At 40.1% G+C, this 19,159-nt stretch overlaps 1 protein-coding gene and 1 pseudogene across 12 annotated transcripts in view; one reads left to right on the top strand and one right to left on the bottom strand.

Annotated features, from left to right (window-relative positions):
• The window catches only part of NHSL1 (NHS like 1), a 247,325-nt gene that overhangs the window by 193,097 nt on the left and 35,069 nt on the right, over window positions 1-19,159 (top strand). For all 12 annotated transcript variants that reach the window (XR_007152480.1, XR_007152479.1, XR_007152478.1 and 9 more), the window contains exon 3: window positions 11,263-11,390. Coding sequence is in view for 8 of the 12 variants with exons in the window: in XM_047860587.1 (XP_047716543.1) it covers window positions 11,263-11,390 (128 nt within the window). In the remaining 4 variants the exon portion in view is untranslated. The remainder of the gene's footprint in view (window positions 1-11,262; window positions 11,391-19,159) is intronic.
• Window positions 13,625-14,244, bottom strand: LOC125166645 (60S ribosomal protein L17-like; annotated as a pseudogene).

Below are 19,159 nucleotides of genomic sequence, written 5' to 3'. Positions count from 1 at the left end.
CAAGCTAGGATTTGAACACATTACTGTTCACATGCAGGGTTTGAGCTCTGGACAGCTGCTTTTCATCACTCTGGCTGTTAGCAGAAGGTGACTTATGCAAGTTGAAACTCATTCCTTTCAAGGGAGCTCCCTTTTCCTTGACACTCGGGTGATACTTGGCATATTTCCTGATTGGCCTTCTTTCTTTCTTACCCAGTTAAGCAAATGATATGCTAGCACCTGGGACATTTTGCCTTACATGCACCATTAAGAGAGGAGACATTTGTTTTCAGAACTTTTAGAGAGGCTTGGGCTTAATCATTAAAGCCATGCATTTTCTCTTTATCTTTTTATGTTTTATGGTGCATTGGATGCTAAGTATCATTGAAATGATGACTCTGGCAAAGAAGTGATCTTATGGACTCACCTATGCATTTGTTGGAAGATAAATTTGGGTTTACTACTCCATATATAAACAGTAGGCTTTTATGCCATTATAAATATTACTGTAAAACTATATAAAAATTCTTACTCTGAAGAGGGGAGGGAAGAAAAGAACCAATCATTAGTCTAATACTAAACCAAAGGGCATATTTCTTTGAAATCTATCCTTTAAAATTGCAACCAAATTATCTAGGAAAATACCCATATCCAAGATCTATAATAAATTCATAATGTCTTTAAGATGTTACACAGCTTTTTAGCTCACTTGGTAGGCTATAAATAACCAAGGAACCTAAAAACGTCTGAATGTCTATAATCTCTTAATCATTCTAATTTTTTATTCTTAAAAACAATTTAAATGAATTGAAGTTCAGCTGTTTCAAAGAATTTGCAGAAAATCCGGATGTATTTTTGAAACATCCACTGGGCCTGATTGGCAAGGCAGAATGTGAACCACAGTATGAGTAAGATTTTTTTTCTTTTCCAGTGTTGCCAAACCCAATAAATTAATGAGCTAGAAGGTGAATCACTTCTATTTTAAAATACGTTTTGGTTTAATTTTCTTAAGAAAATAAATTCCCTAATGGTTACGAAGTGCGGTGTTTGAATGCGACAGATTTTTCCGTGTGCTTGCTTGAAAGCTCAAATTAGATTAGCTGTATAATACCCAATACAGCTGTTGGACTGGAATTGATTTTCATTTAAGCATGCATGTTTATAGGCTTATGTGTCCTTAGTTCTCCACTAATGGACAAAGATAGATCATAGAACTGGGCCTTTTCCCCTGTTGTTGATAATCTGATGGATAAATAATTGGGAAAGAAATTTGTAAACCTGGATCTTCCAGGAACTTTATACCTGGGTTTCATAATCCATAAGACACATATAGTATTTGTTCTCTTTCAATCCCCACAGAAATACTTTAAACACAGATCAAATAATGATGGCCAAGGGCTTCCAGTTTAGAAAATAATGCATTTATTTAGTAGTCATTAGTAATGGCTTTAAAAATCAGTGATCTGAAGAAAGGACTTTTTTAGACTATGGTTCATCATAGGACATCCTCACTGAAGCAGCACCTCATGACTATTATTTTTATAATTAATTTTGGAAGTAGAATCCTCCCAATTTCAATGACCTTGGATTATAGTAGGAGGATTATGAAAGATTTAATATGTTAAAAGAAACCACATTTAGATTTTAAAATACGGTATGCCTATGTTTTGATGATCACTGGGTGTTATATGTAAGTGATGGATCACTAAATTCTGCTCCATAAACCAATATTACACTATATCTTAACTAACTAGAATTTAAATAAAAGCTTATAAAAAATAAAATAAAATATGGCATGTCTAGAATGCTCTGCTGCTGTGGAGTACCAAAATTGTGCCTTTGACTTGAATGTTCCAGAACTTTCCTGGCAGTTCATACCTGGACGCACCAACACGACCCATATGACTTGAAGAATGACAATATTACCTTCTTATCTGTTCCTTCTGGCTTATACTATAGCAGTGCTTATTTCAAATACTTCCTTCATCATTCCTTCACTTCTTTTTTTTTTAATGTTTATTTATTTTTGAGAGAGAGAGACAGAGCACTAGAGGGGGAAGGGCAGAGAGAGGGGGAGACAGAAAGTCCAAAAGCAGGCTCCAGGCTGTCAGCACAGAGCCCAACGAGGGGCTTGAACTCACAGACCATGAAATCATGACCTGAGCCGAAGTCAAACACTTACCCGACTGAGCCACTCAGGCTCCCCTCTTCCCTTCTTTTTCGCACAGCCTAACAAGTCAGCAGACTTCTCATTTTTTTTCCTTGTTTGTTTGTTTGTTTGTTTATCCATCCATCCATCCATTCATTCATTCATTCATTCATTCATTTATGAAGAGAGAGAGAAAGCATGAGTTGTGGAGGGGCAGAGAGAGCGGGGGAGAGAGAGAATCCCAAGCAGGCTTTGCACTGTCAGTGTAGAGCCCAATATGCGGCTCAAACCCACAAACCTTGAGATCATGACCTGAGCCAAAGTCAGACACATAACCAACTGAGCCACCCAGGGTGCCCCTCACTTTTTTCCTTTTAGCATCCCCTTATCATACGATATCATTTCTTTGGGGACTAGAAGACCCCAGTGTCTCCTCTCCTTCTACTGTTCCTCCTTTTCCCTCTCATTTAAGCAAGTCGGGCTTATTAGCCATTTATTTAAGGTAAGAACTTTGTTCTCTTTGAGTATATTTCAAACTCTTTATAATAAATTCAGGAAATTTTTTGCTATGTATATGTTTTCTCTTATAGATTTATAAATATGAAACAATCAACTCTGGTGCATTATACCATTCGGTGATAAAAATGTCCATGTACTTTTACTGACATCACTGAATGATTGATTGGCTTTCTCCTCCTGTAGATAACAATCAAGCTCCTATTGTGGTTTATTTGGAATATATGTGTCAGTATCAGGACTTTGAGCTGAGTCCTGGCATCTTAGGGAAGTGAGTAAGCAGGAAGAAGGTGATAAATGCAAGTAAGATCATGTCACTTCTCTGTTCCAAGTCTCCAGAGGCTGTCCCTTGGCCTCATGGTAAAAGCCAGAGTCCTTAGAACCCTCAAGGCCCTAACATAGTCTGTCCCTTGTTTACCTATCTGGCCATGTCTCCTGTTCTCACCCCAAACTGTACTTTTCTCTAGTTCTTTCTCAGGTTGATGGGACATACTTTCTTTGCTCAGAAACCACCGCTCAGTGAGACCTGCTACAAATGCTAGTCCCTATTCCCTTCCTTGCTTTATTTTTCTCTTAGAAATCCAAAATCAAAGTGTCAGTGGGGTCGTGCTCCCACCGACCTCGAGGGGAGAATCCCTTCCTGCCCTTCCAGCTTCTGGGGGCTCTGGAAATTCCTTGGCTTATGGCTACATCACTCCTAATCTCTACCTCTGTCTTCACGGGCTTTTTTCCTTCTGTGTGTGTATGTTTCTGTGTCTCCACATGGCCCATGATCTCTGTTTTCTCTTCTTATAAAGACATAAGTCTTGTTGGAGTAGGGCCCAGCCTAATGCCCTCACTTTAACATGATTACATCTGGAAAAGCCCTATTTCCAAATAAGGTCACATTCACAGGTACCGGGGGTTAGGAGTATCTAACACATCTTCTTAGGAAAAGAAATGTAGCCTCATGATATTTTGGTAAAGATATAGCCAAAGGCTTGGTAAAATTGTGGTATCTTGAAGAATTGTGCAGCCAAGCACATCTTGCGGACTTGCTCGCTGGCTTTTAAAAGTAGAAGAGTTTGAGGTAGTTATGGTTTATGTGGTAGATTCTGGAAGCGGTGTCCATCTTCTGAGTACTGGCCATGGGGAGGATCCTGTGCAAAGTCCTGACATATCCTTACCTCAGCTCTCTCATCAGAGAGCAGCGCTCTCAGAGTTGTTTGTTGAATGAATCTCATGACAGCTTCCGAGACTGAGTTGAGTAAAGTCCTGGCTTTACAGAGGTGGAATCCGAGTTTCCAGCAGGTTCAAGCGTTGTCCCCTAGACGTCACAGTTAGTACGTCCCCTAGTACGGCCAGGTCTGTCTTGATTCCAGACACTCCACTGCTTCCCCATGTAGAATCCCTCCCAATAGTTAACTTCCTGTTCCTGAAACACAGAGAGTAGCTTTTCATTGCTGTTGCAGATTCCTCACCAAAAGCCTCTCAACCTCATCCAAGAAGGATTGAAGTAAACATGAAATAAGCATAGCAGGGATCCGGAAAATCTGAGATTCAGCGTTATCCCTGTCTGGAAGAGTCACTTGAATAGTTGTTGAATATTCTCCTCTCCCTCCTCGTTCACGAGGTAGGATTGCCCGTTCTAGTCCCCTCTGAAGTTAGATATGGTCACATGGCTTACTTTGGCCAAAGAAATGAGAGTAGAGTCAGTAAAGAAAGTAAAGCTTTCTGGCAGAAGCCCTAGGAGCCAGTGTGAGAGTCACCACGTTCTCACCGTGCTGCCATGTGACCGATGAAGACAAGTACTTTGCTCTTTGCAGTCCCCAAGTGACTGTGCTAAGCAGAGTTCCTGCTAGCTCTACTTATACCAAGACAGCGTGCACCAAAGATTCTCCTAGTTTCTGAAGCCACTGAAGTTTGGGAACTATTTGTAACCGCTGCATATTCTAGCTAATTGTGACTGATTCCGTAAACTGAAAAGTAAAGCACGGAGCATGGAAATTCATTGAGGATTTCCAGCAGAGAAGATTATGTTGAATAACTCCTCCAAGCCTCTTTATTTTACTTATTTTATTTAGAGGTTTGTTTATTTTTGAGAGAGAGCACACAAGCAGGGGAGGTGCAGAGAGAGAGAGGGAGACAGAGGATCCAAAGCAGGCTCCGTGCTGTCAGCGCAGAGCCTGATGTGGGGCTCGAACTCAACAACTGTGAGATCATGGCCTGAGCCCAAGTCACATGCTCAACCAACTGAGCCACACAGGTACCCCCAAGTCTCTTTAGTAGATAGACTCTTTTAACATGTCTAAAATAGCAACATGAACAGTCTAATATAGCGAAATAGATGAAAGTTTGGAGGCCAAGAAAGGTTTAAATTCGTAAGATGGTTAAATGACCATCCAGTGGTATGACGTTATTTTTTTCTTCTGTACTTAAAACTTTGGTCTAGCAAGGAATGTTTGTCCACTGTTCTTGCACTAAAGAAAATAGTTTGACATGAAAGGAAAGAGGAGGAAATTTATGGTTGAGAAACCAGAGGATACAACGAACAGTGATCCCTTTCTCCAAGCAGTACCGTGAGAACAATAGGTCGGCTTTAGCCCAAATTTCTGTTGCAAGAGGAGTATGTGTTAAAGGTAGATCTTCCATTACATTTAGTATCTCATTTCTAGCCTGTAGCTGCTGGCGTGGCTCGCTTTAAAGTATGCTCTGCCGTGCAGTTATTCTCAGTTTAATGTTGGAAAGGTCTTTGTTTATTCATGATGGCTTGCACTTACTTATATCTCACTCTCCAGACAATAAACTCTATTTAATGAACAAAGCCATGGTTTTAGAAACTGAGAGCTGTTGCAACTTGACAAGAGGAGATTTTCCTAGATTTCCCCTAGCGTTGGAATAAGACAAGTGACAGTGGAATTCGATGACTTTATTAGATTTCAGAAATTTGATACGAGTGAAAACATTGGTCATCTGCCATAAATGTATGCTGCACAGTCTCACCTTAGACCCGGCATCCTAATTCAGTTGACATCCCACTATTTAAACATTTCTGTGACGCAAGCTTCATTATGGAAGAAAGGGGCATTGTCTCTTAAACTAGGCTCAAAAGGTGATGGTGGAAGTACTAATATTTGCCAGATTTCCATACTTTCATGGATAATAATTTTGCAGTGTTTTGGTCTTTTAAGATGTAATGTGTACCCAGTCGTGTCAGCTATTTTTAATATTGCCAAAAACATCAGAACTCATCTCAGCTTTAGAGATGATCCAGCCCAACAGCCCTTCCTTATTTTCCAGCAAGAAATCTTTTCAAACACATCTGACGGGGTACCCAATACATGAAAAAGATTTTCAATATTATAAAAGCTTGTAATTTTAAACTTATACTTCTTGTAGGGTCTATTAGTGAGGGGAAAAGACTAACTGGAACAACAGAAGGACTTCGTTTAAAAGGGCCTTGGCTTGGGGCGCCTGGGTGGCTTGGTCGGTTAAGCGTCCGACTTCGGCTCAGGTCAGGACCTCACGGTCCGTGAGTTCAAGCCCCGCGTCGGGCTCTGTGCTGACTGCTCAGAGCCTGGAGCCTGTTTCAGATTCTGTGTCTCCCTCTCTCTCTGCCCCATCCCCATTCATGCTCTGTCTCTCTCTGTCTCAAAAATAAATAAACGTTAAAAAAAAAAATTTTTTTAAAAAAAAAAAGGGCCTTGGCTTGAGGCACCTGGCTGGCTCAGTTGGTAGAGTGTGTAACTTTTTTTTTTTTTTTTGGTAGAGCATGTAACTCTTGATCTCAGGGTTGTGAGTTCCATCCCCACATTTGGTGGAGAAGTTACCTAAAAGTAAAATCTTTAGGGGCACCTGGTGGCTTGGTCGTCTGAGAGTCTGACCCTTGATATCAACTCAGGTCATGATCTCACAAACTGCTGACAGCACAGAGCCTGCTTGGGATTCTCTCTCTCTCCCACTCTCTCTCTCTGCCTCTCCTCTGCTCATGCACACACACACACACACACACACACACACACACACACTCTCTCTCTCTCTCTCTCTCTCAAAATAAGTAAGCTTTAAAATAAAATAATAAAATCTTAAAAATATATATTTAAAAGGGCCTTAGCCTTCACTTTTTATTTTGTTTTGTTTGTCAAGTATTTGAAAATAATGAATTATAACATAAGTAGATACAAAGTGGTAACTTTGTGTGTGTGTGTATATGTGTGGCTGATTGCATTTAACTCTTTACTTTTCTATTTCAAGTATAATTAACATACAGTGTTATATTAGTTTCAAGTGTACAATATAATGATTCAACGATTCTATACTTCGTTGCTTATCACAGTAAGTGTCCTCTTAATTCCCTTCATCTATTTTACCCATCCCAACCCACCTCCCCTCTGCTAACTAGCAGTTTTTTCTCTGTGCTTAAGAGTCTGTTCTTTTTGTCTCTTTTTCCCTTTGTTCATTTGTTTTGTGTCTTAAATTCCACATATGAGTGAAATCATATGGTATTTGTCTTTCTCTGACTGACTTCAGTTAGCATTATACTCTCTAGATCCATTCACGTTGTTGCAAATGGCAAGATTTCATTCTTTTTTATGGCTAAATAGTATTCCAGTGTGTGTGTGTGTGTGTGTGTGTGTGTGTGTGTGTGTGTGTGTGTGTGTATGTACACACACACGAACACAAACACACCACTTCTTTATCCATTCATTGATTGATGGACACTTGGGTTGCTTCCATAATTTGGCTATTGTAAATAAAGCTGCAGTAAATTTAGGGGTGCATATATCTCTTCAAATTAGTATTTTTATTTTCTTTGCATAAAAACTCAGGAGTGGAATTACTGGATCCTATGCTAATTCTATTTTTCCACAGTGGCTACACCAGTCTGCATTCCTACCAACAGTGCATGCAGATTCCTTTTTCTCCATGTCCGTGACAACACTTGAGTTTTTTGTTTTAGCCATTCCGATGGTGTGAAGTAATATCTCATTGTAGTTTTGATTTGCATTTCCCTGATGATGAGTGATGTTGCACATCTTTTCATGTGTCTGTTGGCCATCTGGATGTCTTCTCTGGGAAAATGTCTGTGTGTATCCTCTGCCCATTTTTTAATTGGATTATTTCAGGGGGGGGTTGGTGGTGGTGGTGTTGAATTGTGTAAGTTCTTTATATATTTTGGATATTAACCAATTACTGGGTATATCAGTTACAAATATCTTCTCCCATTCAGCAGGTTACCTTTTTGTTCTTTTGATGGTTTCCTTCACTGTGCAAAGGCTTTTTATTTTGATGTACTCTCAAAAGTTTAATTTTGCATTTCTTTCCCTTCCCAGAAGAGACAGACATGTCTAGAAAAATGTTTTTATGGCTGATGTCAAAGAATTGCAGCCTAAGTTTTCTCCTGGGAATTTTATGGTTTCAGGTCTCACATTTAGGTCTTTAATCCATTTTGAGTTTGTTTTTATGTATGGTATAAGAAAGTGGTTTAGTTTCATTCTTTTGCATGTCGCTGTCCAGTTTTCCCAGCACCATTTGTTAAAGAGACTGTCTTTTTCCCATTGCATATCCTTGCCTCCTTTGCCAAAGATTAATTGACCATAAAAGCATGAGTTTATTTTTGGACTCTATATCCTATTCCCTTGATCTATAATTCTGCTTTTGTGCCAGAATGATACTGGTTTGATTACTATAGTTTTGTAGTATATCTTGAAATCTGGGATTGTGATACTTCCAGTTTTCTTCTTCTTTTTTATTAATGTTTTGGCTCTTCTGAGACTATTGTGGTTCCATGCAAATTTTAGGATTATTTATTCTACTGTGGAAAGTGCTGTTGGTGTTTTGAAAGGAAAGGAATTAAATCTGTAGATTGCTTTGGGTAATATGGACTTTTTAACAATATTAGTTATCCCAATCCATGACTGTGGAATATCTTTCCATTTATTTGTGTCATCTTCAGTCTCTTTCATCAGTGTTCTATTGTTTTTGGAGTACAGATCTTTCACCAACTTGGTAAGTTTATTTCTAGATATTTTACTCTTTTTTGGTACAGTTGTCAATGAGATTGTTTTCTTAATTTCTCTTTCTGCTACTTCATTATTAGTGTATAGAAATGCAGCAGATTTCCGTAATTAATTTTGTATTATGTGACTTTACTAAATGCATGTATCAGTTCTAGTAGTTTTTTGGTGGAGTCTTTAGGGCTTTCTGTATATAGTATCATGTTGTCTGCAAACAGGGAAAGTTTTACTTCTTCCTTACCAACTTGGATGCCTTTTATTTCTTTTTCTTATCTGACTGCTGTGGCGAGGACCTTCAGTACTATGTTGAATACAAGTGGACATCTTTGTCATGTTTCTGATCTTAGAGGAAAAGCTCTCAGTTCTTCACCATTGAATATGATGCTAACTGTGGGTTTTTCATATATGGCCCATTTTATGTTGAGGTGTGTTCCCTCTAAAGTGGTAACAGTTTTTATTGGTTTGTTACACAAAGTTCACCCTGAACCCTTAGGAGACGTCAGCTGATAGGACCACAGAAGAGTTAATTTGCGACACAAGTTAGTGAAATGCAAAACTACTGAGTATTACTTTTTTCTCCTAACTTTAAGGTAATTAATTAAAGAAAATCAAATCAAATACTTACAGAATCCCAAAACTACACAGAACAGTGAAAAACACTAATCACGCTTTGTGTAATATTCTCTCTGTAGAAGGAGAGTAGAATTCTGACCATTCTGTTTACATTTTTTTTTTAGAAAACTTATTAATGTTGGAAAAAATGTGAAAATATTTCTCACTGAAAAGAGATTAATATGAATAAATCCCCATTAAAAATAAGTTGTATTCTGGAAGTTTCAGAATTTTTTTAAAAAAGTTTCCCTTTGGGGCGCCTGGGTGGCGCAGTCGGTTAAGCGTCCGACTTCAGCCAGGTCACGATCTCACGGTCTGTGAGTTCGAGCCCCGTGTCGGGCTCTGGGCTGATGGCTCAGAACCTGGAGCTTGTTTCCGATTCTGTGTCTCCCTCTCTCTCTGCCCCTCCCCCATTCATGCTCTGTCTCTCTCTGTCTCAAAAATAAATAAATGTTAAAAAAAAAAAAAATTAAAAAAAAAAAAAGTTTCCCTTTTACTCCATATTAAGAGTGGTTGCAAGCCGAGCCCACAAATTAGTTAGCTCCTAAGTAACTGAAGCAGCTATCTTGTGATGACATAATGCATTTTTAAAGTTAGTTTGACATCCTAAAAGATCCTCATGACTATTTTCATGGGGTTTTTAAAAATCTGATTAGCAGTTCTGGGTGGGAAACTTTATTCACTCCCACTGTGAAGTAGCAAAGGAGAGTAAGGATCTTTTTTTCCCCCGGTTGGAGAATTTTTATCCTTTCGCTAAAGTGACCGTTCGTCATCTCCTGTCTGAGAAGAATCACAGATCCTAGTGTTGTTACAGAGGAACTCTGAAGATGCCCTACTTTACTTCGGTGCCATTAGGTGCACAGTCTTGTCATGCTGTGCGAAGGGGAACCCTTCCCAAACCAAACACATTTCACACTCCTTTATGAGCCGGATATTTAAAGGTACCCTGTGGTGAGTGAACCCTTTTGCAAGGCAAACCCTCCTCTAAGGTGCTGGCTGGGTACTAAGAAATCTCTTGGGGCTTTAAAAAGCCACTAATACTTTTCTTGCTGCACTTGCCCCCACTGATCCGAGTAATTGCAATGAGCACAGTGGTCCCTCCTCGATGAGAACCGCTGGTCTCTGAGCAGCCGACGGCCCCAGCCTTGCTGCGAAGCAGGGCGCCATGCTTCTGGTTACCTTCCACTTGCCGGTGCCAGGTATTTCTCTGTAGTCTGGCAGACGGTTCAGACTGCCACCCGGCTTCACATTAAATTCCACTCAATGATTATAGCCTGTTTGGCATCAAAGTTAGGTTGAGAACTAAAAATAAAATGAGGGCATTGTAATCCGTGACTTCTCGTGTCCCTTCCAGCTGAGGAATCTATAAGAAGCATAGCGCGAGAAGTTTTGTATTTTTTAAAAATTTTTTTTTAACGTTTATTTATTTTTGAGACAGAGAGAGACACAGCATGAACGGGGGAGGGGCAGAGAGAGAGGGAGACACAGAATCGGAAGCAGGCTCCAGGCTCTGAGCGGTCAGCACAGAGCCCGACGCGGGGCTCGAACTCACGGACCGCGAGATCGTGACCTGAGCCGAAGTCGGCCGCTTAACTGACTGAGCCACCCAGGTGCCCCGAAGTTTTGTATTTTTTGATGAGCAGTTGCATCATCCACTGCCGTGCATAAACAATTACAGTAATTAAGAACCTGGTTTCATATTCTGAGTCCGTTGCTTATCTGTATAACATTTACTGAGAAAATAATTTAATTACTCTAAACCTGACTCAGAGGGTTGTTGTGAAGTCTAAAGGTAATCATCCCATTAAAGCATTTGAACATGGTATGTAGTGTGTAATCTACTAACTCTTAGTTGTTTTGATCATCATTTTCATTATTAATAGTATGATTATTTTGAAATCTTACGCCTAGGAAAATATTGCTAGAAAAGGTAAATAAAGAGAAGCAAACAAATTCTGGTTTTTTACGCCCTTCCTCCCCCACCCCTTCCCTGGACTGTACCCTCTGCAGAATGTGATAAGCTGAGGCGGGATGGCTACCGAAGTTCACAGTACTACTCCCAGGGGCCGACCTTTGCAGCCAGTACCAACCCCCTCTGCGATGATTATCAAAACGAAGATGAAGAAACAGATCAAAAGGTAAGGCTTCCCAATTCAACATGGGAACCTGGACTGGGTCCCAGAACAGAAAAACGACATAAGTTGAAACACTGGTGAAATCAGAATAAAACAGGGTTTCAGTTAATAATGGTATGTCAATTTCTTAATTTTGACCAAGGTACCATGATTATTTAGCATGTTAACATTGTGGGCAGCTGGGTAAAGGGTTCACAGGAATTCTCAGCACTATGACTGCAACTTTTCCGCAAGTCACAGTTAGTCTAAAATTAAAAAAAAAAAAAAAAAGGTAAGGTTAGGATTCAAGGAATTCATTAAAGGGTCACAATCAGTAAGTATATTTGTGCATTTTGAATATTCTCTTTTGGGTAGAAAAATTGAAGGTCTTGTTTTTGTTTTTTGGGTTTTTTTTTTCTCATGACCAAGAACCCACTCAGATCCTAAAACAAGAGCTCTAAGTATAACAGGCAAAAGTCACTGTTTCACAAGCAGTCAGTGTTTCTCAGAAAGATTGAACAGAAGCAGCACTTTGACTTAATATTATAGCACTGGTCGGTTCACTTGGAGATGCTGTGTTACCCTGGCTGCCTTTCTTCTCATGCCATCTCTTGTAGTATGTACAAACTACTTAAGGCAAATATATTTTCTCAGTAATAGATGCCCCATGGGCAGATAAAAATGTGGAGAGATTTTGACTTATATGCGTTTTTTAAATTCATTTTACTTAGTACTATGGACTTAAAGTTTGATGGACACGTGTTGATTTAGAAACCATTTTTTAATCTAAGAAATTTCAGTAGAATTAGGTCAATGCATAAATGCGTTACTGCTTAGAGAACATTCGTCAAAATTTATTGTCCTTCCCCACGTAAATAACATCAGAGAAAAGGGTGGATAACAGTTGATCAAAAATGGGAAATGTACTACCATAATTTTTTAGTCCTCTAATAAAAACCCAGGTTTTGATTTGAGAATATTTTTTCTTATCTCTTTAAAAGTATGTTCCCATATTAGCTTAGTCCTCTGGGACTCAAAATACACAATACTGTATTAGGAAAAGGAGCTACCTCAAAATTGATCTGGTTTTTAATTTTAAAGTTTTTTTTTCTCATTGATATGAAGAAGGAAAATAGAAATCAAAAGATGAGTTATATGGTGTGGATTGTGTTCCCTTATTTAATTTTTCAACCTTATTGAAATTGTAATAGACAAATAAAATTGTACATATTTAAATCCTCCGTTTTCTTTGTGAAATGGCCATCACAATCGGGTTGATTAACATATCCAGCATCTCACAGGCTTACCTTTCCTCAGTGGGGAAACAGCAGTAAGCAAGTATAATATAACACAGTGGTGATGCACATTATGAAGAAAAATAAATGGGTAGTAAGAGTTTGAGAGTGACGGGCTGCTATTTGAGACTGAGTTTTCAAGAGGGGGCTCTCCGAGGGTGTCATTAGAGCAGATCTCAGAATGAAGTGTGGGAACACCACATGGGAATATCTTTGGGAAGAGCTTCTGGGAAGAAGAGATAGTAAGTACAAAGGCCTGGGGACCCTAGTGTGGTTAATCCTGTGGGAGAAGTAGCCAGATACCAGAGTGGCTTGCGGTGGGCAAGGGGGAGAGAGGTAATACTGACTTTGGGGAAACAACCAAGGGCCAGATCACATAGGAAGGACCTGACCAGCCGTGGTGAGAACTTTGGATTTGTTGTTCTTGGGGAAGATGGGGAGGCACTGGAGGAACTGAGGTGGTAAGTAGGGTGGTCTGATTTACTATTTGATGCAATCTGGCTACTATATGGAGGCAAGACTGTGGGGAGTTGAAAATGGAAGTAGAATGGTCAGTCAGTAGGCTATTGCAGTAATCCTGGCAAGATATAGCTGATGTGGGCTAGGACCAGGGTGGCAGCGAAGAAGATTCTAGGCTTATGTTGAAAGTGGATCCTATAGAATTTGCTAAAGTTGGGAGAAAAAGAAGAGTCAGGGATAATTTCGTTTATTGTCTTTCCAGCTTGATCCCTCTAGAATCCCATTTCAAAAATTATTTGACCCCGCGAGAAATTACCCTCTTCATAGCCTCAGTTATCTTTCCCCATCTTAGATGACAGGACCCACAATTATATTCACTTCTTTGTGCATATTTGGAACTCTGATGGCTCCTCTCTCCTTCTGTCACTTTCCTGAAGACATCCCAATCCCATTTGTTTGTTTGTCTGTTTTTTTTTTTTTCCTGTTTTTACTTTTATTTGCATGTATTTCATGCAGAGTTTACTCCCGGGCCATAAGTTTTTGTTTCTTCCGTTTCTTCTGGGATATCTTTTTCTTCTGTGCAGCCTCCTCTTCTGGTTTAGGAACAATCTGCTCTTTTTCAGTAAGGATCATCTCAATGTGGCAGGGAGAGCTCATGTATGGGTTAATCCGACCACGAGCCCTGTAAGTTCTGCGCCGCATTTCGGGGGCTTTGTTCACCTGGATGTGCTCAATGACCAGAGAATCTACATCTAAACCCTTAAGTTCAGCATTAGTCTCTGCATTTTTAAGCACGTGCGGTAAAAATTGGGCACTCTTTTTGGGCCACCGACCCTGCGTCCAGCCCCACTGTTTGGCCTTGGGCCCACCTACCAGCTCCACCATTGTAGCGTCGGAATGGCACACACTGCTTCTGCAAAGTGACATCTTTCCGATACTTGGTGGCTTTTCGGATATGCATACCCTTGATGGCCTGGGCAGTTTCCCGTGTGTTCTTAAAGTGAACGCGAAGATTTGAACCTCTTGATTTGCATGATTTTGTCGGGTTTTCCGGGTCAAGGGAAGAGCGAACCATTTTCAGAGATCACCTCAGGCCACTTATGGGAAGAGCCCAATCCCATTTGAATCCCCCTCTACCTCTGCTCTGCGCTTAAAGCCTGGCTCACTAAACGAGGCTAGAGGAAAACACCAGGTTTTACTGGCTGCTTGTGCTATAAATGCCTAACCTCGGACCTAAAGTGCCAGCAGTCCTAACATATGAGCTCATCAGTTCACTCTCCCACTGCCCAAATTATATTTCTCAAATCTCCAAACACCATGTTTTCTGTTTTACTCTCGGATACCACCTGTGATATCTACTGCACTGTGGGGCGAAGGGGGGGGGGCGGGGGGAGCAGTCCGAAGGCATATCCTTTCACAACCAAACCTATTGAACGGCTTGCATCTGTGCCTACACCTACTCACCCTTTCCTGCCATTGCAATGAGTGCACAGTCCTTGCTTCTTTTCTGCCCTGTTTGCACCCATGTGCTTAGATTAGGGCATGGCATGCAGTCAACACTCAGTATTTTTTCAGTGGAACGATTAAGGCCAACTTCTCAAGAACTTCATCCCTGCAATTTGCCCCTTTCTCTTTGCCCTAATCCATTCTCTCTCTTTATTGCATCAGAACTCTTCATTATATGAACCAACTACCTTGTCTTTCATCTTGAAGAAGCCCTCCTTTGACCTTTCACCCCCCTCCAAATTCTGCCATATTTTCCGGGTCTTCTTTAGAATAGAACTCCTCCAAAGAACTGTCTAGACTTGTGGTCAACACTGCCTTTTCTCACAATCTCCTCTGAACCCCCTCCAAATAAACTTTTATCCCTAGCACGCTACTGAAATCAGTCTTGTTAAGTCTGTTCATCACGTCTATCTTGCCCAAATCTAATAGTTAGTTTTCAGCCCCCCTCCGATTCAGCCTCTCAGCAGTGTTTGACATAGTTTACTGTCCTTCTTCAAGTACTTTCTATACTTGGCTTCCATGAGACCACACATCCCTGGTTTTCCTCCTGCCTCACTAGCCAGTGCTTCTCAGTCATGGTTGGATGCTATTCCATATATCTAAACATTGGTTTGACTCTGCTCCCCTGAAGCAGGTTTAATCCTTGGGTGATCCCACTGAGACCCATGGCCTTAAATTCCAGACACTGAAGTTTCCTAAATTTCTATCACCAGTCCAGACCCATGCATTTAGCTGCTTACTGTCCATCTTATGGGCATCTCAGACCTAACCCGAATCCCAAAATGTTCATTCTCACATCCCTACCTACTCCTCTCATAGTTTTCCCCACCTCGGTAAACCGTATAATTCCGTTCTACCAGATGCTGAAGCCAAAAATGTTGGGCACATTCTTGCTGCTTTTGTTCTCTTTACACCTTCAGTAAATACTATAGATTTATCAATTATAGAGCCCCTACTAAAATCCCATATCCGATGTTATGCGATGATGAAGTCCAGGGCATGTTTCTGAGACTGGGTCATTGGGGCACGTTGGAGGTGAGGTTGTGAAAGACTGATGAGGGATGGATCTGCTCTGTGGATACTGAGTTCACCAAGAATGTTAACAGGAGTAGTGGTGGAAGGAGGCTGAGGTGGGATGACAGGGGAGCCATGGTAAGTGATGGAGTTAGGTTTTATTGCATAGCTAATAGGAAGTCACTAACATATTTTTTTTTAATGTTTATTTGTTTATTGTGAGGGGGAATGGGAGAGAGAGAGAGAGAAAGGGAGAAAGAAAGGGAGAATACCAACCAGGCTCCATGTTTGAACCTGATGCAGAGCTCAATCCCACGAATCATGAGATCACAACCTGAGCAGAATTTAAGAGTTGAACGCTGAATCAGATGAGCCACCTGGTGCCCTATGGAAGTCACTAACATTTTTAAGCAGACGACTTTATGGTTAGGAACAAAAGTTGTATGTACCATCTTGTGTTAGATGGAAGATGTTGAGATAATGTTGAAACTGATTTTCTAATTTATAGAATATATCAAACCTGACTCTAGAACTTCTAGAGAGGGAGTATTTTAACAGACTGATTTCTGATTTGAAAAATAGAGAAATTTTGTCAAAGATTCACACCAGGTTGACAAAATAAATGGTAACTGTGTGAGGTAATGGATGTGTTTACTAGTCTTATTGTGGCAATCATTTAGCAGTATATACATATAACAAATTATCACATTATACACCTTAAACTTACACAATGTTTTATGTTGATTATATCTCGATAAAACTGGGTGGAAAAATGAAACTCATTTAAAAGAAAAACTTGGAGGGGCGCCTGGGTGGCGCAGTCGGTTAAGCGTCCGACTTCAGCCAGGTCACGATCTCGCGGTCCGGGAGTTCGAGCCCCGTGTCAGGCTCTGGGCTGATGGCTCAGAGCCTGGAGCCTGTTTCCGATTCTGTGTCTCCCTCTCTCTCTGCCCCTCCCCCGTTCATGCTCTGTCTCTCTCTGTCCCAAAAATAAATAAACGTTGAAAAAAAAAATTTTTTTAAAAATAAAAAATAAAAGAAAAAATTGGACCAAATTACAAAAAGCATCAAGTTCAGATGGTTTCATAGAGAGGGTTCCACTAAAGCTTTTAAAGAGTAAGTAGATAGGGAAAGGGGGAAAAAGGAGAGGAAGGCAAACCATAAGAGACTCTTACTTTTAGAAAACAAACTGAGGGTTGCTGGAAGGGAGGTGGGCAGGAGGTGGGCTAAATGGGTGATGGGTATTAAGGAGGGCACTTGTGACCAGCACTGGGTGGTATATATAAGTGATGAATCACTAAATTCTACTCCTGAAACCGAGATTATACTATATGTTAACGAACTAGAATTTAAATAAAAACTTGAAACAAACAAAAGGAAAAGAAAATAGAAAGAGTAAGTAAATCCAATGCTTGAAACTTTCTCAGAGCAAAAAAAAAAAAAAAAAAAAAAAAAGAAGGATATGGTGTGATTTTTTTTTTTCAAACGAATTAGATTTACCCTGAGATCAAACCTAACAAAGACCACACAAAGTAGAAAATCAGCTGGCCAGTCCCACTCATGAATATTATCATTAGAAGTCACAGTAGAATGTTAGGAAACATAATTTAACAGCTCGTTACAAGACAGATGTTTAAAAATGAACCTGGATTTATCCCAATAGGAATGCAAGGATTTTCAGTATCAGTTAATCTAATCACATGTTAATATATTAATAGATTTGAAGAGAACGATCGGATCAAAACCATAGATAGTGACAAGGTATTTGAAACAATTCAACATCCATTCTTGATAAGAAACACTTCATAATATAGAAACAAGTAGATACTCATACCTTAAAATGTATCTGCCTTGTCACCAAAGCCAACATGCTATTCCATGGGCCATTCTTCCTAGAATGAGACGTAAGACAGGACATTCACTTGTCACTATTATTACATTGTATGGGAAGAACTGGCCAAAACAATTAGAAAAGTTGTAGGATAAGAGGCTCAGAAATAAGGGAAGACTGAAATTAAATTATCATTCTTTGTACATGATATGTTTGTATACTTGGTGGCTCCAGGAAAATAAAAATTTGAAACTGCTATCAACAACAGTAAACTTCAGTGACATAGAAAGGTATGACGTTGATGTATGGAAACCAATACTTTTCATATCTACAAAAGCAAATTACAAGATATAATAGGAAAAATCTATTTAAAGTTGTAATGGCAGACGGGGTGCCTGGATGGCTCAGTCGATTGAGTATCTGACCCTGGATTTCAGCTCAGGTCACGATCCCAGGGTGGTGGGATCCAGCCCCATGTCAGCTCCACACTGAGTGCGGGGCCTGCTTGGGATTCTCTCTGTCTCTCCCTCTGCCTCTCTCTCCTGCTCTTGCGCACTGGACTGGCTCTCTCTCTCTCTCTCTTATGCTCTTAGATGAGACGACTCCATATCAGAAAGCTGTCATTTCTGCCCAAGTTAATTTATAGAATTAACACAACACCAATAAGATGTTGAGTGGTTTAGTTTCGTTTTGGTTTAAGAGTGATTTGGGGGATGGACAGAGAAAGGGAAGGACCAGAGAGGATCTAAGGGTCATAGCGGGGAAAGCTGTAACCTAGAGGAGCAATGAGGAAGGAGAACTACTCGCCTCACCAGGTACTAAAAAGAGTCAGGAATTGCTCAGTGTGGAATCTGAATGTACAGGCCAGCAGGACAGAATATTAAACATAGACTATAAAGACCAGAAGTCTACCTAAATCTTCATGGGATTTAGTAAGTGATCAAGTTGACATTTGAAATCAGGTGGGAGTTCAGTAACTATAAAAGGGGCTCCAAGCCAGTAGTTTATGGTCTCTGTGTTAAGGCCAAGACCCTTAAGTGCAATGCATGCTCTTAAAAGTCATTTTAACAGTTGGGGTTATTTTAGATACAGAGTATGTAGAGGTCAAATTTGAGGGAGAATGCTGGGGAAAGCCTTTACTTTGTATTTTCTAGGTAAGTGGTAGGGGTTGGGGTATGGTGAGGAGAGCAGTGGACTACACAGAAGTTAACAAACGCTTAGACTACAAATGCTCTGACCTGGAAAGAGGTACACAGAATGAAGAGCATCTGATTTGCATTCAGCAATAGGAAGCATCTATTATGTGCTTAGGATAGAAGCACACTCCTGAAAGGAGAGCTGCTGATAAGGTAAAAGCTAAAGACATACGTTAGAAGAACCTAGGGGACATCTGTTCTGGGTGTTTATTCTAGAGAATTGTTCTAGAATAATTATCCTAATGCAAAACATGTTTACGAAGCAAGACTCCTGTTTATGGTATAAGGAATGGTATTTTGCTAATTATCTCCACGTGTATCTTTCAAAGTGTAGCAAGAAAAATAACTATTTCCAATGATATATGTTATATATAAACTTGCATGAGAGAAATGCTGTCTGCAAAGGGCTTTAGAAATCTCACAGAACACCTTTTTTTTTCCAACCGTGAAATCAGAGAATAAGTCAGTGCTTTAGTATTATGCTAGTCGCAG

The sequence above is a fragment of the Prionailurus viverrinus genome, chromosome B2, assembly GCF_022837055.1.
Source record: "Prionailurus viverrinus isolate Anna chromosome B2, UM_Priviv_1.0, whole genome shotgun sequence".
NCBI classification, from domain to species: Eukaryota; Metazoa; Chordata; class Mammalia; order Carnivora; family Felidae; genus Prionailurus; species Prionailurus viverrinus.
The sequence above is the reverse complement of the archived record's forward strand: the minus strand, read 5'-3'. Positions and strand labels throughout refer to the sequence as shown.